The 23054-nt window shown below is 41.6% G+C and overlaps 2 protein-coding genes across 2 annotated transcripts in view; both read right to left on the reverse strand.

Moving 5' to 3' along the window:
• The window catches only part of PRG4 (proteoglycan 4), a 98112-nt gene extending 82148 nt beyond the window's left edge, over positions 1-15964 (reverse strand). The window contains 2 exon segments of the mRNA XM_069967959.1: positions 4672-4861; positions 15821-15964. Of these exon segments, the coding sequence (XP_069824060.1) occupies positions 4672-4861; positions 15821-15964 (334 nt within the window).
• Positions 15965-19077: 3113 nt separating this feature from the next.
• Positions 19078-23054, reverse strand: part of HMCN1 (hemicentin 1) — a 195371-nt gene continuing 191394 nt past the window's right edge. The window contains exon 106 of the mRNA XM_069967438.1: positions 19078-19567. Coding sequence (XP_069823539.1) covers positions 19201-19567 — 367 coding nt within the window. The 3' untranslated portion in view covers positions 19078-19200. The remainder of the gene's footprint in view (positions 19568-23054) is intronic.

The following is a 23054-nucleotide window of genomic DNA, read 5'->3' on the forward strand; positions in this document are numbered from 1 at the left end:
ATAGATAAAAAAAACGCATAGGGTTACCACTATTTTCATAACCAGCCGGGTTAAAAACCAAGCAACAGCAGCCAGGGTGCAGCACCAGGGTGGAAAGAGCCATTGGTTTAGGCCCTCCCCAGCCTAAATATTACCAGCCTGCTGCCGCCCAGTCCAGGAGCGCCAATTTTGACGCTCCGGGACCACTGGCACCCGGCTCTTCCCAGTACCCCTGGTGGCATTGGGTACTGGGGTAATAATGGGGGGTTAGTGTTAGCCATTTTATACCGGCTAACACTAGGCCCCGACTTAGTAATGGATTCCTTCTATTAGACGGCTTCCACTACTAAGTCTATAAAATAAAGAAATAAAGACAAGACACAAGTGAATTTTTTTTTATTCAAATAAAAACACCCCCACACCCCTCATTGACCATTTTATTTAAAAAAAGAAATCCAAACAACCGCTGGTCATCGTCGTAGTCCATCGAATCCGATGTAATCCACAGGATACCGATATCTGAAAAACAAAAAGGGAGAAACACACAAAAAACACACAAACAGGAGCAGAACACCCGTCATTGTGAGCGGTGTTGTGCACCTTACAGATGTGCATCTTTACAGATCGCTGCTTACAGTCTGGCCCCCAAGGGGTTAAGGGAGGATGTATTGTATCCCCCTTAACCCCTTGAGGGCCAGACTGATGTCAGACTGCACCCATACCAGCAAGTAAGGGGTTAAGTGACCCCCCTTCCTTGCTGGGATGGGTGCAGTGCAGGGGAGGGGGTGGGGAGAGCTTTATACTCACTCCCCGATGTCTTGATCTTCTATCTTCCATCTTCTCTCTTCGCCGTCCACGGCACAATGAAGTCACTGTGCGGCGGACCGACTCTTTATATGTGCGCTCAGCCGATCAGCCAATCAGCTGAGCGCACATATGAATCGAAATGTTTCTTCAAATAATGCTATTGTGATAGCATAATTAGAAGAAGCATTTGATGTTTTAATTAAAGTATTAATTATTACAGAAAGCTCTATTACCGGGAATATGAATTAACGGCTTGAATAGAGCTTCCTGTAATAGACAAAATATAATTAATAAAATATTTTTATTTTAACAGTATATTTAATTGCACAATGATGGATTAGTTTTTATTAAATTATTGAACAACGAAAGTGACTTTATTACAACGAAAATGTGTTTTATTAATTAATTACTAACCAGGAGTCAGCATTATTGCCGGCAAATTTTTTTCCACAATTTTTGCACTTTGATTTTTTCCACTTTTTTCATTGTAATAGCAACTGCAACTAAAGGAAACTATACCCTATCAGACTCCCACTATTGTAGCTGCAATTATTCAGCCGTTAGAGCAAGGTTCGTTTTAGGTTCGGTTCGTACAAATCCGAACTTCAGGAAAGTTCGGGGATCGAACCCGAACCGAACTTTTCAAAAGTTCGCTCATCCCTAGTCTTGACTCTTTGAACGCTGTTCATGGTTTCTATATAGCTAGATGCGCTGGTCGGTAGCTAGGTAGCACAGAGGAATAGTTAGTGAGGGAAGGTTTTTTATCGTAATACAGGTTATCTTTGGCCATTGAGCCACATTACTGTTGTTATTTATCATTATTTTTTCACCATTTCCTTTTTCTCCTCCTTTTTGTGTCCACAAATGGTAAAAAACAGTAGACAGACGGGGGTGGGTAAGAAAAAAACAAACATGTGAACCGACCCTGTGCCTCAGTTGCGTCGCTCCGGGGTTCTGTTCATCGCCACCAGCTGTCATCTTCTGCAGGAAACCAGGTACGTCATATCTTTGGCTCCTGCAGCAACAACGTCACAGCCTGGCTGAGCAATTGCCCGTTGTCCTGCCCCAGTCACTGATTGGCTGGGCAGGCAATCACTCTGCCAGGGTTGTGATGTTGCAGCTAACTAATAACTAACTAATATAATAGTGTTTTACCTAATGTTCGGGTGGGCATTGTGTTCAATCGAGCACCTTCATTGTTCGGCAGTCAGTTATACCTATCGCAATTTCTCAGTTAATATTTTGTAAATTTCTCCCCTTGAAGGGATGTTTAAACAAAATATACAAAAATTTCAATGAAAAAATTTAATAGATTTGGCAATTGTCAAGGGGCATCTGGTTAAATGATCGAGTCTTCCATTGATTTCAATGTGGTTCATTACTCAAGTCAGGCGCTTGAGCATTTTACTGCGTGCTTAATATTAACAAATAAAAAGTAAAAAAAATTTTTTAAGGACGTTATATTACCCCTGAATTGTTGAAATGTTCTTGGATTTGTTTTGGTGAATCCAGTGTTGCTCTTTGCTGATAATATCTGCAATTACTTTCCATGGAGCTCTATACTATTGGCATACAGCTGGGTTCACACTGCATTTTTGCAGTCTGTTTTTTCATCCGTTTTATGTAAAAAAAAAAAAAAAAAAAAAAAAATGCATTTGTGTGCATCCGCCTTCATCCGTTTTTCTTTTGAATTCCATTATTAAAAAAAAAGGATTAAAAAACAGATCAAAACACATCTTTTTTTTTTTTTTTTTTTTTTAAGCAAACTAAATGCTAAAAAACCAGATGCGTTTTGATAAATTTTTTAATCAGTTTTTTTTTTTTTTTTTTTTTTAAACCCTTAGGGGACACATCCAGTTTTCATTTTTGATTTTTCCTTTTTTTCCTCCTTGTGTATATAAGGCCATAGAGCGTGCATTTTTCCACCTAGAGACCCAGATGAGCCCTTATTTTTTTGCGCCACTAATTCTACTTTGCAATGGCAGACGTAATTTCTGCCTAAAATATGCTGTGAAACCAGAAAAAAATGATATGTGTGGTGAAATAAAAAAAATAAATAAAAAACATTTTTTTTTTATTTTGGTGGGAGGGGGTTGTTTTTATGCCGTTCCTCAATTCAGTATGATTATGACGATATGTAACTTTTTTTTTATTTCATGGCATTTAAAAAATTAAAACCTTTTTAAAAAATAAATGTTCGTCTATTCCCATGCTTAGGCTATGTTCACACTACGTAAAACTACGGCCGTAGTTCTCGCCGCAGAACTACGGCCGTAGTTTTGAGGGGTGGAACATAGCCTTATTTTCAATAGGATCCCGGCCGGAGTGCACACAGATCGGATACGCTCCGGCCGGGATCCCATGCGGGGCTGGAAAAAACTGACATGTCAGTTTTCTGCGGCTGAAATTCAGTGAATTTCGGACGCAGAAAGACCTGTCAGTTCACACAGTGAAGCAAGCGGCTCCGGCCGCTTGCTTCACTGTGGGCTATGGGAAGCTCTGATGTGGGCGCACGCTGATGCGCCCGCATCAGAGGTCCGCGGCCGGAAAGATGATCCGGGCTGAGACCATCCGTTCCGTGACCCGGCCGGGGTCACGCAACGGCCAGGTGTTCACGTAGTGTGAACATAGCCTTATAGCGCTTTTATCCTTTGGTCTATAGGGCTGTGTGAGGTGTTATTTTTTGCGCCATGATGTGTACTTTCTATTGGTACCTTCATTGCACATATGCGAATTTTGTGATCGCTTTTTATTACAATTTTTTCAGATTTGATGAGACCAAAAATGCACAATTTCGCAATTTGGTGGGTTTTTGCGCTTACGCTGTTTACCGTGCAAGATCAGGAATGTGATAATTTAATAGCTTAGGCAATCATGTCGATTCCCCCACTAAATTCCCCCACTAAATCACCAATGATGGGGGACAGCTAGCATTTAGATGCAGCTGTCAACTTTGACAGCTGCATCTAAATGCCTAATTAGTGGGCACGGCGATCGGACCATGCCCACTAATAGCTGCGGTCCCAGGCTGCATATAGCACCAGGGATCTCGGCGGTTCAGTAACATCCTGGTGTGTCTAGGGGTTAATAATGGATGTCCATGGAAAACAGATGCACACAAATACATTAATTTTTTTCATTCCTTTTTTTTTACATAAAATGAAGAAGAACAAAAAACGGACTGCAAAAACACAGTGTGATGCCAAAGGATCTCAAAATGAATCCTAAAATAGGTAGGTCAAGACTATCACAAGTCTCCAAGTCCCGTCTGGTTTTGGTACCCTGAAAACTCTGGAGTAAACCACTAGATATATTTGGGATGAAGGGACTTCCTCCAGAGCACTTTTTTGGATGAACTCCTTTATTAAAGGTAACAAATGAGGACGGGTGTTGAGAAGGAACTGTGGCTTTAGCAAGTCCTTGAATTTTAGTGAGTAGCCTGGAGAGTACCCAAGCATCTGTTGTTGTGTTCATCTATTGTGCTGAGAATTGAAAAAATTTTCCCCCAACTGGAGGACAGCATAGCCTGGCGTCATTGTTCTGACTTTTTCTTGTCAGGAAACTTCTTTTTTGAATCTGAAGAGAAGTCCTGCTTTCTAAATCTTCCCTGTTTCTTACCACGAAAGTAGCTTTTGAACTTGGGAGAAGAGCCTTTTTTTTTTTTTTTTTTTTTTTTTTTATTTTTAGCTTGAAAGGAACGAGGTTTAAAATCCTTCTCAGATGAACTAGGAAGTGATGCAACGCTTTTCAGCCCGTACAGTAAATCACAGGCCTGTGATTCACTGTACGGGCCGAAACGCATTGCTGTTTCCAATAAATGCTCTACGGAGTCACGTCCATGTGATAGCCTCTGTTTACTACGGTACCTCTGCCTTGGGCACCTACCTGCGCTTTTGCATCCATGGGGTTCCCTTGGTCCTGCTAACGCTTCTGACTGCACAGATTCTTGAGAATTAGATGAACAAATATTGCAGATATTGTCCACCGCATCATCTGGCAGGGGCTGATGGCATGAGCTGCAATCCCTGTGTTTAGATTTCCGATGACTCTTACGCCTCTTTGGAGAATTGGACATCTGGTAAAAAATAATACAAGAGATCAATGCCTGAATTATAACTCTACCAAAGAGAATATATAATTGGCAAAAACATGCATCATTCCTCCAGGAGATATCAAAACACAAAAACTCCCATTGTCAGGATCCAGATAGTGAAGCTGAACTTTCCCCCCCTTAACAGAATACCTACTTTGTGTAGAGAACAGTTCCGCTGCCTGGCAGAGTGTAAACACTGTTTGAAGCTGGCGCCGGATTAAATAGGACGCAGAGTGCTCCATGTTTCCGGCATTCGTAAACGGGAAGTGTGTCACCGGAACTTACGTCACCAAGCGTGTCACTAGGCGTGTCCACATCACCAGCATTGTGTCACCGGAAGTACGCATTCACCTGAAGAACGTCACCAGAAGTGACGTTCCGTTCTGAGACCCGAGCACAAACACAGGGGAACGCCAGCAAAAATGCAGAAACATGGAGGTAAACAGATTTAAACAAGGGGGAAAAAAAAATCCATGTGTGGACCGGGACTCACCGGGATTGCACATTGCAGTAAGGATGAGCTACCGGCCAACAGGATACCACTGTAACATAAGCCCAGTCAGAGCCTTAGGGTCCTATTCCACGGGCCGAGCAGGACCCGATTAACAATGTGAACGAGCGTCGATCTGCTAGATCGGCGCTCGTTTACTGGGACTATTCCACGGCCCCCATGGTCGTTAAGCAAGGGCTGCAGGGACATCGTTACCGATGTCCTTGCAGCCCTTGCACCATACATTACCTGTCCGGGCTGCAGGTCTTCTCCTTCTTTCTCCCGCTCCCGCGCCGCAGCAGCTTCAAAGCCTGGCTGTCTGAACTGACAGACCGCTCAGCCAATCACTGAAATAAAAATAAAGAATAAAAATAAAAATCACACATTTTCACAAAGTGAAACACAACTGTCAACTACCTCTATTTTTGCAGAAGAAAAAAACTCAAGTGTTGGGTCCTTCCTGCTAGCTTTTATACATGTGGCACTGTTTGAACTAATCTATGCTAATTAACATGTCTTCTGCCTCGTTTCAAGAAGGAAACTTTAACCCATTCAGTGTTGCCGTAGGACGACCAGGAAAGACTGGGTGGTGACGTCACGTTTTTGTAGAGAAACTGAAGCCTGCTTGATCTACTCAATTAAGAGAAATAGCACTATACGGGCATTAGGAATTTGTCTAACTCTGCTTGTGAAATAACATATATATAAAAAAAGATTTTGGACGGAGTTCTCCTTTAATGTACACTAAGGGTGCATTCACACGTACCGACTCGCAGCGGAAGTCTCGCTGCGAGTTTTGCAGCGACTTCCGCTACGAGTTAAGGTCCAGGCAGACCCCTGTGCATACATACTCGCAGCAGTCTGAAAGATGCAGTCGCCCCCTTAACCCCTTTTGGCTTCCACTTGGCTCCCGTGCTGCATGTGTATACGTTACCTCTTTCCTTGCCGCAAGGGGTCCCGAGTCCTCCTCTCGCGCTCCCAGCCAATCAGTGTGTTGCCCAGCTGCAGCCACTGATTGGCTGGGCGGGAGAGCAGGACACCGGGACCCAGTGCAGCAAGGAGACCGGTAATGTATATACAGACAGCACGGGAGCCGAAGGGGTTAAGTGGGCGGATGCATTACATACTCGCAGCGGTCTGTAGTGACAGGGAACTGCCAGGAACTTAACTCGGAGCGGATCTCACTGCAAAACTCGCAGCGAGATTTCCGCTGCGAGCCGGTACGTGTGAACGTACTCTAAAGGGTCTTTTACACATTTCTTCTTGGAGGTCTCCTTCAAAGTAATTTTTCTTTTACAACCCTGAAGTTTTGCTCTTACTTCTCATGATTTACTGTCATTTCAATTTCGTTGTAAATTATCTGGGGCTCATTTTTCCGCACTTCTCCGCACCTGCTAACTCTATACTCTCTGAAAGGGTTTGTCCTCTGACATCTGTTCAGTTTCAGCAGAAAATAACTTACACGGGAGATGAAAGGGAGAAATATGAAGAGAAAATCCCAACAAGTGTAAAGAGATGGGTGGGCGAGTTTGCGGCCGGGCTTTGGCTCGGATTGAGATGCTTGATGATTTCATTAGACTATCAGTCACTGGTGATGAGTGAGCTCGCTGCTCGGAGATATACCAGAGGTGTCTGGAAAGATTGGGATCTGATAGGAAACATTTAGTGTCACTAATTGTATATATGTCTCGGCCAACTTATAGGTGATATATGCCGAGGAGCCAAAAGATTTATCTGGTATTAAAGAGGGACTCCGTTGTACAAATTTATAAAATACTTCTATTTAAACATTTTAATACTTCCAGTAAATATCAGCTGCTGTATGTCCTGCAGGAAGTGGTGTTTTCTTTACAATATAACACAGTGCTCTCTGCTGCCACCTCTGTCCATGTCATGAATTGGAACATGACAGGAGAAGAGGTTTTCTATGGGAATTTACGACAAAATTTCCTGTAGGACATAAAGCAGCTAATTACGTTGCTCGTACTTGCAGTGGCGCGCATCTCAGCCTTTGCCATAGACACCATTCTATGGCCAGGTCGATTCCGCCGTCCGCCGAAAGATTTGACATGTCAATATTTCCGGCAGATGGCAGAAATCGCCCGCCCATAGAATGGTGTCTATGGGACAGGCGGAGATGCGCGCCGCCGTAAGCAGGTACGAGCAATGGACTTCACCAGAACTTCTCAACGCGGATTCTGTAGTGTGAATCCACCCTTACTGAAGACCAAATTGCCTTAGTGACAGAGCCTGGACTGCAGTTTTCCAGTAAGTGAGACACCTAGTGGCTGAATGTATAGCGTTGCATTTCATATAGGAAAAAGGGAAAAAAAATTAAATAAGCATAAAATGTAGGTAAAATTTTGAGGTAAAAATATGTTCATGGTTTCAATATAATAATGAGCATGTTCATTATTTACTATCTGCTGTTGCAAAATACAGATGTTTTTACATGTTTTATTTTCACTCAAAAATGACGGTTGTATTTGGCTTTTGTTATACTGCGTCTCGACCAAGCTTAAAGCTTTGTGGAATAATTTTTGCTTCCGTTTTCACATTAGCTTTGAGCAAAGATAATTTATGATTTAGCCAGTGCCCTCTTTTATGAATCCATATTTTCTTCAAATAAAATCAGAATCAGGAATATGAATCAGTGGTCCACCATTTCAATCTCTATGGATAAGCACAGCTTTGTAGTCTACCTGTAATTGTAGATGAAAAATGATTATAGTGCAGGAAACTTTAAGTTAGGTTTGTAAAAAGATGTATGAAGCGGTCATAGCCAGCGCCAGACCCCAGCAGTGTATGTTATGATTGATTGATAATAAACATGATTATATGGTGCTGAAGAGAAAAAGGAAGACATTTAAAAATATATATTATAGTGCACAGTCCTGCACTGTAATCATTTTCTATCTAGATTTTGTAAACCAAAAATATTTTTGTATTGTTAAAAAAAAATCTAGCAATTTTTTTTTTTACTTAATAATTTCTGCCAGAGCAAAAAAAAAATCTAGCAATTTTTTTTTTTTTTTTACTTAATAATTTCTGCCAGAGCACAGAAGTTTGGCCTTGTGTAGGCTGCAAGCCTGACACAGCCCAAGACAAGCAAAGATACAAGAAGAAAATGAAAATAAATTGGTGTCAATTGAGTTATATTATTATTATTGAGTGGTGCATATTATGAAGAGTAAATCTGCCCTTGTGGAAGGAACCAGATTCTTAATATAATTCTCCTGCTCTATGTATAATAGCAAAAACATATTCCTACTGAAGTTATATATAAATTGCTGAGATGCATAGTCGAGCCCCGGTGATCTCATTTACAGCTTTGGCAGTGGATGATTCTGCAGTGAGTAAAATTTATGCAACATGTTTTTGCTTTTTTTTTTTTGTAAATATTGTTTTCCTATATAGAGCAAATTATTTCATGTACCGGAAGTCTGACGAATCACCTGTTAGCTTATACTCAGTTTATTGTGCCTTTGGCTTTACTCGGGTCTCTGTGTGAGCTCTGTATACTTAGTCCCAAAAATAAAATCGGATAAATTCAAAGTGTTCTTTTAGAAAAGTTTCTCTGCATTACGCTGGGTCAGTTCCTGTTGAGGCTTTTAATATCCAGCTATTATATGGAGCCGTAATATGAAAGTGAGAATGAAGTATATTGAGCGCATGAAAGTCTACTATATAATCTTTGCTATATTTTGCCTATAGCTATTAAAAATTAGCCAACCTTACAAAAGTAAAATATATGATAACACTAAATATACTATAACACTAAACTATATGGGTGTTAAAACACTGACATAATGTACAACACACCTACCTTACCCATACTGCTCATTGGTCTTGTGTATTGCTCTCCGGCAATTGGCTGAAAATTGTCACAACGTGTAAAACAGAGGAAATAACATGAGGGACACTGGGTACATAAGATTTGGATAGAATCACTAGGGGAATATTTTTTTACAATTTATACTTTCATTTTGTGCCCGGATTATTGTAAAATCTAGGTAGGTCTTGAGGACAGGAAGCTGAATGCCATGTGCACATAGCATTCAGCTTCCTGTCAGAAAGAGAAAAGTGACATAATTGCACAGTCCTGATTTTGCAGGACTATTTCACAAACAAGGCACCAAAGTATGTAAACTATCTCCAAATGTTGAGTTCTTTTGAGTTTTCTTAGGGCACATTTTGTTTAATATGTGTGACCACCCTGCTGGTGCTCAAAGCGACCTCGTCAGATGGAACCCTAATTCTACACAGACTCACCCTGTTTGGCCCATAGGCCTACACATATTTACTCAGAGTAGTTTTTTGTCGAGTTGCAACCACTTGAGAGTGTGCACCAGTCAATTCATGCCATTGTTTTAGAGGCACTGGTCAGTTTTGCTTTTTGGATACGATATCCAGACCGTAATTAAGCTACCATATTTTTTGCTTAGCTTAGAAACAAGAGTCATTGTCCATCGTGATATGATGTGGTCACCCTTCAGGAATAATAAACTTCAAAAATGACCATTATATATCAGAAGATAAAAAAAAACTTTCTACCACTGGAGATAGTCATGGTTTAGGCGGATTGTAAACCTAACTGTAGTGAGGCTGGCTTCACGTTGCCTCTTAGTTAGAGGTCAATGGAAGCTTATGATTTGCCATACACATATGGCCTTTTTTTAGAGGGTGGCATTTACTCTCCTCTCTGGCGTTTTTGTGGCTCTGTGGCAGTTTTTTTCAAAATGCAGCAGGCTGAGGGTGTAGTGTTTTTTTCGGCAAACAGCGTTTTTCTCCCATAGACTTCAATGGAAGTCTTCTACTCCACTAAACAAAAAGGCCATAACCTATGCACATGTTGATTTTTAGAGGTGCTTTTCTGTGAGAAAAATGGCACAGGCTGGTCCCCAGGGGGTTAACTTAATTCTCTGTGGGCCAGACTGTGCTCCATTCAAGGGGGGGGGGGGGGGGCAGGCAGGAGAGGGTTAACTTAACTTCCTGGTCTTCTCCATGTCTTCTTCAATCAGCGACTGAGCCGGTACACTGCTTCAGCTGCTGATTGGCTGAGATGACACTTCATCGTCAGCTCAGCCAATCAATGGCTGATTTGTTGTAGTGACATTTAAAGAGCTAGAGCCCTGCACACTTGTCGCTGAAGATGTCTGTGGTGAATATAAACAGGGCCCCACTTTTCCTCCCAGCACTGCACCCATCCCAGCAAGGAGAGGAGGCAATTAACGCTTTAGCTTGCTGGGATGGGTACAGTGGTGGATCAATGACATGCATCCTCACTTAACCCCCTGGGGGCCATATTGTTCAGTCTGACACACAAAGAGTTAAATGTGGATGCCAAGCATCCTTACTTAACCCCCTGGGGGCCATAATGTTTAGTATGACACACAAAGGGTTAAGTGTGTATGCCATGCATCCTCACTTAACCCCTTGTATACCAGACTGTAAACAGCATCTGGCAAGATGCTGCCTTCTGTGAGGGGCAGAGCACCTGTCATAATGATGGGTGTCCTGATCCTGGCTTTTTTTTTTGTGTGTTTTTCCTTTTTGTTTTTCAGATATCAGTTTCCAGAGGCTTGCGTCGGATTCGACGGAACCGATTAAAAAAAAATGAAATGGTCAACGAGTGCTGTGGGGTGTGACTGGGCCTGTCACTTCAGAGACTGGTGCTGAAGTTTCAGTGATGGCTGCAGGACTGGACAAAAGCATCGGGGATGTATGAACGTTATTATTTTCTTTACACATTCATCAGCCGTCGGCCGTGCATCGCTATCGCTATAACACGTAGCAACGCACAGTTAGTGGCTGATGATTTTACGTTAGGACCAAAAGACACGATCAGTCGATGATCATTGTCTTTATTACACAAATTGATAATCTGCCAAATTGGCCTGATTGCTGCATGTCATAGGGCCCCTTACAGTACTGAGACAGCTGAAGGGTGACTCTACCCACAGAGATCTAGTTAATAATCTTTTCATGCCGGGCCTGTAACCATAACAAGGGGCATCCATTACGTCTAGACGAAAGAGATTTTTCACTGCTGGAGCTGTAAGATTACAGAACGCTCTGTGACGATAATTCATTACAGACTCGTGAAAGGGGTTTGGATATATTCTTGGAAAACCTAATTTATAATAGATATTTATATGACATTGCTTTGATGTGGCTACGTGATAGAACAAATTAATCTAACTGATTCATTAGTGTCAGAAAACACATTGCCAATACCCCTACTGGTGATTTATTTATTAGGAAATCTTTGTCCAAATTAGGTAACAAATTATGTAATCAAAAATTTATATATATATATATATATATATATATATATATATATATATATATGCTTAATTAAAAAGAATTTACATTTTTTTTTCTCAGAAACAATTTAATCAATAATAAAAAATACTTCTAAAAATACTTTTTAAAAATAGCATGGTGAAAATGTAAAATTAAAATGTTTTTCATCTCCTCCAAGAAATAATTAACACTATTCAATGAGCTGTATGTACCTTAACCCCTTCACAAGCCAGGATGTAACTGTATGTCCTGGGTTGGGTAGGGTTCAGAGGGCGAGACCGATCGAAGCGCCTGCTCATGAGCCATTTAGATGCAGTTGAAAGCTGCATCTAAACAGCTATTTCTCCCTTTCATTGGTGGTATAGTTCAACTTACCCGTTCAACTTACCAGGCCGGTCCTCAGTGTCAGAATGATGCTGATGCCGGCTCGGTATTCTATTGATCTGGTCTGCAGCAGACCAGACCTATAGAGCACCGATCTAATGGATCGGTGCTCTATTATGTACAAAGTATTGATCTCAATGGGAGATCAGCGCGGTGTAAATAGAAGTTCCCCTGGGGACTTCTAATCACTGTGCAAAAAAATTAATAAAGTTTTTTCATTAATAAAAAAATTCCCTCCTCTAATAAAAAATTAGGTCTGCCATTGCAAAGTACAATTAGTGGTGCAAAAGGAGGTGCTACGGCCTTTTAAACACAAGGGGGGGGGGAAACGAAAGCGTAAAAATCAAAATTTGCCTGGTCCTGAAGGGGTTAAAATAGCATTTTACATTTCTCACTGACCTATTCAGATGACCAATGCCCTATTGGCACTTACACAATGAGATTACGAAGTGCTGGTTGGTTACTTTGGCATCCGTAGACCTTCACTAGACCTCTATGCCTGCCATAGTAACTCTGCTGATACGGTATGCCTAAGGCAGGCTCTACCAGCAGAGCACTGATCTACTGTAGGAGATAAATGGCATGCAAGAGCATAGCACATATCAGGATAAGGGATGCTTATAACAATAAATATAGAAAATATATTTTTTTAAAAGTTCTCCTATTTTTCAAATTAAAAAATGTAAACAAATACAGTATATAGATAAATTTGTTTGCTCTTGCTACATGGCAAATGATCACACTATCAATACTAATAAAATATAATGTACAATAATCCTGGGAAAAAAACTCAAAAAAATGCAGAAATTGCTGATGTTTGGTTACATCATTTATCATAATATTGTTTTTTTTTTTGTTTTTTTTTACCCCGCAGGAAGTGGTATATTCTTTCTAGCCTGACACAGAAACTGTCCAGAGCAGCAGCAAATCCCCAAAGAAACCATCTCCTGCTCTGGACAGTTCCTGACATGGACAGAGGTGGCAGCAGAGAGCACTGTGTCAGACTGGAAAGAATACACCACTTCCTGCTGGACATACAGCAGCTGATAAGTACTAGAAGACTGGAGATTTTTCAATAGAAATAATTTACAAATCTGTATAACTTTTTGACACCTGTGGCTTTGAAAAGGAAAAAAAAAATCACTGGAGTGCCCCTTTAAGGAAAACCTTTTTTCTTTTTATTTATTTTTAAAGAAAAAGTAAAAAAAAATTAAAATTAAGCACAGTGTGCACTGCCAAAAAACAACAGAGTTGCAAAAAGTTCGAAAAGATTTAAAGGAGTTATCCAGGACTAGAAAAATACTTAAAAAAAATAAAATAAAATAAAAACAGCGCCACTCCTTTCCTCAGGTTGTGTGTGGCATTACAATTCACCTCCATTTACTTCAATGGAAATGAGCTACAAAGCCTACACCCAACCTGAAAACAGGGTTGGTGCTGTTTCTGGCGGCCATGTTTTTCTCAGCCTGAATAATCCCTCTAAGGCCTCTGAGCTATGCACCAGCTAAATTTACTTGAGACATGAATTTAAGAAAAGTGCCATGCCGGAAGAGTTATTAAAATTTTAATGTGACTGTGAGGGGTTAAAGGTAACTTTTGGGAATTTGCATAATATTACTACCAATAGCCGTCTTTGTCTTGGATGAGACGTCTTCTTTCGGGCCTGGTTCGTAGCCTCTTTAGCCTATGGGGTCTTCCTCAGTTTATGTTGTGCATGCTGCTTCGTATGTTGTATCTGTTTTCCCTATTATAATGGGGTGATCTTTCCTCAGCTCCACCCTAGTGTGAGAATCCTGATATTGTGTGATGTGACTGTGTCCTGGTTCCCGGCCATGACTTCCTATTGATCTGCACTCAGGAACTTTCCATTCTAGGCCCCTGGGCATTCTGCCTTGTCTGGTCTCTTATTCTCTCTTATTTTCTCTTTTAATCCAGATCATTCTCTATGCCGAATTGTGTCTCATCCTTTATCAGTGTCTGGGAGCTCCCTGGTGTGCAGATGCTGCCCTGCCCAGATGAAGAGCCCTTCTGCCTGAAGAAGGTGGGTGGACGCAGCGCGAGGACTGCCTGTAAAACATGGATACAGTGCTGTGGGATCGTTCTGGTTTGTGCCCGATCTATTGGGGGGAGTCGGCCAGTCTCACTAAGATTGAAAGTTTTGGCTGACTTCTCTCTAATTTTTATGGGGGGGGGGGAGGTCTGTAAGGGTTTAGTAATATCCACCCTATAAAGACCCTGATGGTGTATGGACATGGACTGCAGGATATCCATAGGTTACCTTCCTGGAATAGTTTCCATTAGTAACTCCTGAAGATCTGGCAAACAGTTTTTCCTAAGTGAGTAGAGATCAAACATCGGGATTTTGCAAGTTCGATTGAACTCGAACGTTGTCGAACCTGCTCCACTTTCCCCACGGACCAGGAAGGCATCGGGAATCAAGTGCTGCAGGTTCGAGAACGTTCGAGTTTGATCGAACCTGCAAAATCCCGATGTTCGATCATCTCTAAAAGTGAGGTGCCAAAGTTGGGGCACAGTCTGGGTCAAACCCATAACTGCAAGCATTACTCTAATCTACCGATCACACTTCTATCTTGGTCTTGGTGCATCTTGTCTACTATCTTGGGTAATGTTCCTGACTACGACTACTATCTCCACCTCCAATCTGTGGCTGTTCTGGGGACTACGAGCTGAAAGTCTCCCAATAGCAAAGTCCACACCTCCTCCCAGGGTTAAAGGGGTCCTATTAATCTAAACTGCTGATGATTATGTGAAATTATACATATTTTAAATGTTCAAGCATTTCTGATAGTGTCCTGGATGAGAGAGAGAGACTTTCTAATCTGCCATGTGCCTGCTTTGTTTTGCCCTTGGTTAAAACCATCTAAGGACATCCACTAAGATGGTTGAACATGTTTAGTTCATTTGTTACCTGTCCAGGAAGTATTGGCAGTTAGTCTCTACTGTGTATGCATACAAGGGTAGTTGTGGGAAAGTGCCTGCATTGTTGCATGGCAACAACAGGGTCACAGTTCAAAGAAGACCCAGGAAGTGATCAAATCCATGGGTGAGGAGAACAGTACAGTGATATAATTTACATAAAAATCTGTGATTTTATCAACTTTGCTTTGTGTAAACCTCCGTTAAAGCTGTACCGTTTTGACATCTATAGAGATGATCGAACATCGGAAAATCTTAGATTCTATAGAACTCGAACCTTGTCGAACCTTCCGCATTTGATTCCCAATGTCTTCCTGGTCCGTGGGGAAGGAGGAGACAGCCTGGGCCCCGCCTGGAATTCTCTAGTCATCTATATTATGGCATGTCCGGTCCCAGGCTCTGCCTATCTTCTGGGGCTGATATTTGGGCCTGCCCCTGGGCTGGATCTTCAGCATGCCAAGATAAAGATCCACCCCCAAAAAATAAGATGAAAAAAGGTAGGGAGAGTAGTGCTGCAGGACCAGGGCACAGATGATTTAGGCCCCGCCTCCTTGACACCATAACACCACAATCAAAGTTGTTTTTAGCCCAAATAAATGCCTCAGGGGCAGTCATACCCCGGGACCAGACGTGCCTTGATGAAGATGACAAAACGATATCTGCAATTTGAGGGGGGGGGGGGGGGGGGGGGGGGGTTTGGGGGGTGTTGTCCGGAGTTACAAGTTCACTTTACGGGTAATCTAGAGGACCCCCTAGTCTCTACACCCCAACCTACCTAGTTCCAAACACATTTTGGCGGTTGAGAATCCCGATCTACAGCTTACTATGAGATCTAGACTATCAGAAAACACTTTGTTCAGCAAAGACATCTGGAATACGAACAGAATGCTGAATATTATGGTTAGCTGAGGGTATGATGCCATCACGATATCCCAGTACACTGTGTTACTGTTGAGGAATAAGGACATGCTTACTCCACCCATTTGTCAGATGACTCAATGTTTTACATGACACCCAATGACTCCTTGTGATCGAGTAAAACGTTCACGCAGTGCAGGGACTTTGTGATGTTTCCTTCTTCTGTTGGTCTTGTCACATTGGCTATTGGGCAACTAATAGTTATCTGCCAGTAAATCGCAGTGCAAAAATTTTTTTTGACACTTTTATAGAAAAAAAAATATTATTTTTCAAAAACCTCACCCACACCTTTAGTTCCATCTCATCCCTGTAAGGTTAAAGGTACAATGTACTCTTCATAGTCATTGGCACCATTTAGAGTTAATCCTTTGGGCACCATGCGTAACGTGTTAGTAATCTCCGCCGGCTCAGTGTCACCGACTCCAAACACATCTCTATGATTAACCCCTCGATGTTTCATCCTCCGAGGCTCTAGGTAGAGTGTTAGCAGACTCTCTCAACAGCAAATCATTTTTTACAGTTGTCAGACGTTGTCTCATCAGTAATGGGCCCGGCTGCAATTAGTTTCCGTCTGATAAATGTCTTGTAACATGTGCGTCTATTTTAAGGAAGCAGACACGGCACTTTGTTTGGACTGTCGGATGGTTTGCCATGACATAATATAGGGAACAGACTGAAATTATTTCTTAATGGCAGAGCGAGTGCCAAGCACAATTTAATTGGGGGAGTAGACTGCACCGTATTAGTGAAACTCATTTCCTAAATCATTCATTTCAAAGCGCTGCAACAATCTACAGTTTCACATGTTCTGGTTCCATATAGTGAAAATCTCAGCTTGTTAAAAGAAGAGCCAGCGGTAAATGTATCTGCCAGCGTTCGGGCTCTGGACAGTGTTTGTGCGCGGTGCCAATACCTAGAGGGTTTATGGCGATGTCCCTGTGGTCTAGGGCAGAGAAGTGGTTTATGCAGTCTTTTTATACAGAAAATACAAGCCTTATAATCAAGAGAGGTAAAGGGTTTACTGCCAAGGTCCCTGGTGGTCTAGGGCAGAGGGGGGGATGTTTATATCAGCATCCCTGTTGGTTTAGGGCAGAGAAGGGGCTTAACAGAGTCTTTTATATAGAAAATGCATGCCTTATAATTTAGAGCAGTAAAGGGTTTACTGACACGGTCCCTGGTGGTCTAGGGTAAAGGAGGAGGTTTTTTTTATCAGCATCCCTGGTGGTCTAGGGCAGAGGAGGAAGTTTTCATCAGCATCCCCAGTGGTTAAGGGTAGAGAAGGGGTTAATGAAGTCTTTTATATAGAGAATGCAAGCCTTATAATCTAGAGCAGTAAAAGGTTTACTGACAAGGTCCCTGGTGGTCTAGGGTAGAGGAGGACGTTTTCATCAGCATCCCTGGTGGTTTAGGGCAGAGAAGGGGTTAAAGGAGTCTTTTATATAGAAAATGCAAGCCTTACAATCTAGAGCATTAAAGGGTTTACTGACAAGGTCCCTGGTGGTCTAGGGCAGTGGAAGAAGTTTTCATAAGCATCCCTGGTGGTTTAGGGCAGAGAAGGGGTCTTTTTGTACAGAAAGTGCAAGCCTAATTAGCTAGAGCAGTGAAGGGCCAATATCTCTGGTGGTATAGAGAAGAGAAGAAGAATTTTTTAGGCACCCCTGGTGGTCTAGAGCAAAGTTATATGTATGTGTGTGTGTGCAACGCGGCCTCCCACTTCTTTTTCTACTCTGGTTAGAGCCTGTTTGTGCTGTCCTCTGAAGGGAGTAGTACACACCGTTGTAGGAAATCTTCAATTTCTTAGCAATTTCTCGCATGGAATAAGAATTCTAAGAACAAGAATAGACTGTCGAGTTTCAGATGAAAGTTCTCTTTTTCTGGCCATTTTGAGCGTTTAATTGACCCCACAAATGTGATGCTCCAAAAACTCAATCTGCTAAAAGGAAGGTCAGTTTTGTAGCTTCTGTAACGAGCTAGACTGGTTTCAGATGTGTGAACATGATTGCACAAGGGTTTTCTAATCATCAATCAGCCTTCTGAGCCAATGAGCAAACACATTGTACCATTAGAACACTGGAGTGATAGTTGCTGGAAATGGGCCTCTATACACCTATGTAGATATTGCACCAAAAACCAGACATTTGCAGCTAGAATAGTCATTTAACACATTAGCAATGTATAGAGTGGATTTGTTTAAAGTTAGGACTAGTTTAAAGTTATCTTCATTGAAAAGTACAGGGCGTTTCCTTCAAAAATAAGGACATTTCAATGTGACCCCAAACTTTTGAACGGTAGTGTGTATATATATATATATATATATATATATATATATATATATATATATTTATTTTTTTTATTTTTTTTTTAGAGAAAAATTGCAGCACTCACCAAAGAGGGGTTATGCCTGCAACTTTTGTATTTTAGATCAGTGATCACTGCTTGCTCAAACAAATGGGGAGAAGCACTCAGATGTGCGCTTGTTCTCTCCTCACTTACGACAGGCTCATAGACTTTCTATAGAGTTTGTAGTCAGTGAAAAAGACGGCACCTGTTAGATCCCCCGCCAAGCCAGTGTCAGTGCTTCCCATAGTCTTTTATTTACTTTTTGCATTGACGACCTCATGTACACCCATGTGACAGCTGCAGCCAGGCACTCATCTCAGAACTCACTTGCCCCACACATGCCAGAATGAACGCAGAAGACAGAGACTGACTGTAGTAGTCACATGGGTGTATATGATGTTGTTATAACCGGAGAAGTAACCAGACCAGTAAACAAGACCAGCAGGAATCATCGTCTTGAGGGATGCAAGAGGTGACCAACAATAAAGTGGTGTATTCTTTCCAGTCTGACAAATTGATCTCTACTGCCACCTGTGTCCATGTCAGGAACTGTCCAGAGCAAGAAAAGTTTTCTATGAGGATTTTCTACTGTTCTGGACAGTTCCTGACATGGACAAAGGTGGCAGCATAGAGCACTGTGTCATACTGGAAAGAATATACCACTTCCTGCAGGACATACAGCAGCTGATAAGTACTGGAAGACTGGAGATTTTTAAATATAAGTAAATTACAGTTCTCTGGCACTTTCTGAGTACCCCTTGAACATTATATATTATACCATTTGCTGCAGTTTAAAAAAACTGGAAAAAAAACATGAAAACTATTTTTTAAAAAAACTGTTGTTGCAATTTATTTACTGACATTATTTTGTGGTTTGTAATATCTTTCAAGTATTAAATTACAGAAAGAAAAAAAAAATTAATCGAGCCTAGAAATCCCAGTGAGCTTAGTAGGGATATGGTGAGACAGAAATATACACAATGAACGTTGTCTGATACTCGATGCTTCGCTCTATGCTGTACGATAAAGCTTTCACTTTCATTCTGTAGGTTTCCGGCTCTTTAAGGGGTCTGTTGGTGAAAACCACTCCTTTGAGATTTTCTTCCCTTATGGAGAACGGTAGCGATGGGTCCTCATCAAGTATAAGGAATGATGTTCTTGGATGTAGTATTCCATCCTGTGTGTAGGCAACCAAGCGGATCAAGTCTTGATTGGCGGCTATGCCAAATGGAAGGGAGACCAGTTTGTACTGCAGGGCGTAGGGGCTGAGAGCGCACTCCAAGTCATTCGGGGCACAGTTCTTCAAACAATACCTGGGGATACATAAACATGGACGCCATAAGTTTGGTGATAGTATTGGTCAACAGCCAACGTATGCAACTGGATGTTATAAAGTTCCCGGGCTCGGTGCCAGACCTGCACTACCAACATAAAGCGCATACAGCCTTAGGTAATGTATATATGACGGAATACATTCCCAGGAAATAGTTATGGAAAGTAGTCAAGTTTCTTTCTTTCAGTAGCTTAAAAAATTACTACGATGGAAAAATGGCCGATTCGGGAGAGTTAGCTGGTTTCTTGTTTAGGAAAAAGTTCTAGAACGGTTTCCTATGGATTCTTAAGAGTCATCTCAGAAAGGTCACATTTATTGTACATGATGATTTGTATTTTTTTTTTTTTTACTTTTTCATCTATACAATATGATTCAAAGCTAAGCATTGCAGCAAAGTTGGGGAAAAAGATACTTTACTGCAGGGGCGGATTAACTTTACTATTGGCCCCGGGCTGTTTACCAAGCTTGGACCTCCCCAACCAACTGTAACCATGGCAGCACTAACTTAAGTCTTTTTCCTCCATAATGCAGCTTGTAAAGGACCTGTGGTGACATCATTGTCACATAAGGTCCTTCAATATATTCTATAATGTTACTGCAATGTCTTCTGGCTGCAGTTTTGCCCTAATTTGTGCAAAATTGCGGTAAAAAGCAACAATTTTTATACAAATCATGGCTGAACATAAGTCTGTTTGGGGGGCCATGGGCCCCTCAGGAGTTCAGGGCCCCGGGCTACCGCCCAAAACTGACCTATTATAATCCGCTGCTGCTTGCTTGGATTAAACTTCCAGCAGATGTGGTAGGGGAATCCACAGTTAGGCCTTATGCAATTGTTACGTGCATGGCCAATAGATACGGATGGTGAGCAATGGAATGGATCAGTGTTGGACTGGGCCCCCAGCTTTAGAACCTGCACTAAGACTAACTGACATGTTTCTCACTGGTTCTTCATTGGTGGGCCTCAGGATCATTTCCTCTGGTGGGCCCCAGATATCCCAGTCTGACACTGGAATGGATTATCAGAACTCATTCATTATGATGTCAGGAGCTCTAAAACAAAGCTGTGTCAGTACAGTAGCACAAAGATTTACACTGCTTCAGACCTCCCAGCATCATAATGATACATGGTTCCAGGAGTTATGATAATCCGTTCTGTTTTGCACGCCGTCCATGTATATGGACCAGAACCTGTGCATGAGGCCTAAGTGAATGTAAACCTGCCAGTGATGCTAAATGTGTTTATTATTAGTTGTTGTTGTTTTTTTTATTCAGAAAATAGGGTTGTTTTTTTTTTGTTTTTTTTTAATGAACTTTTTTTTTTTTTCTTACATTTTTTAGTACCAATGCGAAATTTCTAAGCAATTATTATATTGCTTACATAGATCATATGCATTGCATTGATGTATGTGATAGGCTGTATTAGCAGATCAGTCACCGCAGCCACCGGTCCTCACCCCCACACTTCCAGCATCTGAACAGCTAAATGACTGGAATCTGAGAGATCGTGTTGTAACTGTACACCATGGGTCAGATAAAGGTTAAAGGGGTACTCCGCTCAGGTTTGGCAACCTTCTTCGAATCTGAACGCTCGGCATTTGATTCTGCGGCTGCAGAAGTTGGATGCAGCCCTGTGGCTGCCAGAAAAACATGGATACAGATTATGGTCACATCTTGTAAGAGACCAGCCGTTCTGTGGCCCGGCCGGGTCACGGAACGGCTGGTCTCAGAAAAGATCATCCCGGCCAGTACTGCAGTATCAGTCAGATGATCTTTAGCGCCGCTGAGTTCTGATGCGGGCGCATCCATGCACACCCGTATCAGGACTCCCCACTGCACACAATGGAGCGTAGTGTGCACTGACAGGGTTTTCTGCGGCCGCTATTTAATGAATAGCGGCCGTAGAAAACTGACATGTCAATTTCTCATGGCGCCGCTAGGGATCTCGGCTGGAGCGTATACTATGTGTATACACTCCGGCCAGGATCTCTCAGAAGGCAGCACAATGTAAGGTTCGTATAAATCACGGCCATTGTTAAAATCGGCAACAACAGCCATGATTAATATGAACCTTGCGTTGCGTGAACATAGCCCATGGCTGTATCTGTGCTCTCCAGGACTCCCTAGGGAGGCATCCAACTTCTGCAGCGGCCGAATCAAATGCCGAACGTTCGGATTTGGAAAACGTTGCCGAACCTGAACAGTTTGATGGGTCCACTTAACCCTTCTAGGGCTCTATAGCATCGCCTGCCAGTTTACATGGTTGCAGGAGTGCAGTCATTTTACTGATGGGTGACTCATGGGTTTTCCAATGGAGGTACAGGGTATTTTGGATATTTTGGCCAGTTTTTGTTTATTTGCTATACATTTTTGTTTAGTTTTGGGTGTTTTTTTCATGGTTTCAATAACCCCATGTGAATGCTAACGTCATTTTCATAAAAATCATTTAGAGTAGAGTAAACATAGAAGAAATATAGAGGAACAATCAGCGGCGCTCAGACGTTGGTTCCTGGACATACATTTATTTATACATTAAGTGATTGCGTTTATTTACTTTCCCTGTGTGTTTGCTTATAGACATAACTTATCTGTGAGTCATTTTGCAATTAGTCTATAAAAACTAGTCTACCTAAAATGTTGGACTTAAAGGGAATGGATCGGCTACATTTTTTTAAACATATTAATTCCAGATACTGTCACGTTCTCCATTGTTTCTATTATCTTAAGTTTTATAATTTATTTAAATTTTTTTAAACATAGTTATGGGGGCAGCCATCTTGCCTGAGCTGTTTTTAACAGCATTTAGTGATATGCTATACAGAAAGCCTCATGGACATAGATACAACGAAAATCTCCCTATTCTTTATATTGGACACCTGGCGTCACCTTTTGCTGTTATTCTTGACAGATCACTTTTCAGCTACCCCCTCTTTATTATCACAGAAGAAAGTGTCAGCTTAGTTTTAGACCTAGTGACCTAGGGCAAGATTTAAGGATTATTTTATAATATGGTAAAATAGAAAATTAGAAGAAAAAAAAAAAACTCTTTAAGAATATATTTAACACAAAAACTTGATTTAAACAGGTCATTTTGAATGGATACATTCCATTTAAAAGAGAACTCCAGGTATAAAGTAAAAATCCAGGGTTGGCAGGGGTTGGTGGAAACATAATAAAGAAGCTATACTTACCTGTCCCTGTGCCCCAGCAATGCAGCATTATTGCTCATGGCTTAGCTGCGATGTCATGACCCAGATCAGAAATGCCCACTCAGCCAGTCAGTGACTATGTTGGGACATTGCTACAGTCATTGACTGGCTGAGAGTGAGCTGGTGACACTGCACCGTGGAGGCACAGGGAAAGGTAAGTATAGCTTCTTTTTTATTTTACCACCCCCTCTTCTCGCACTACTTTTTAGGTGTCGTCCTTCTTCTACAGGACACCATGAAAAAATACATTCTAGCACACAG

The sequence above is a fragment of the Dendropsophus ebraccatus genome, chromosome 4 (genome assembly GCF_027789765.1).
Source record: "Dendropsophus ebraccatus isolate aDenEbr1 chromosome 4, aDenEbr1.pat, whole genome shotgun sequence".
In the NCBI taxonomy this organism is placed as follows: Eukaryota; Metazoa; Chordata; class Amphibia; order Anura; family Hylidae; genus Dendropsophus; species Dendropsophus ebraccatus.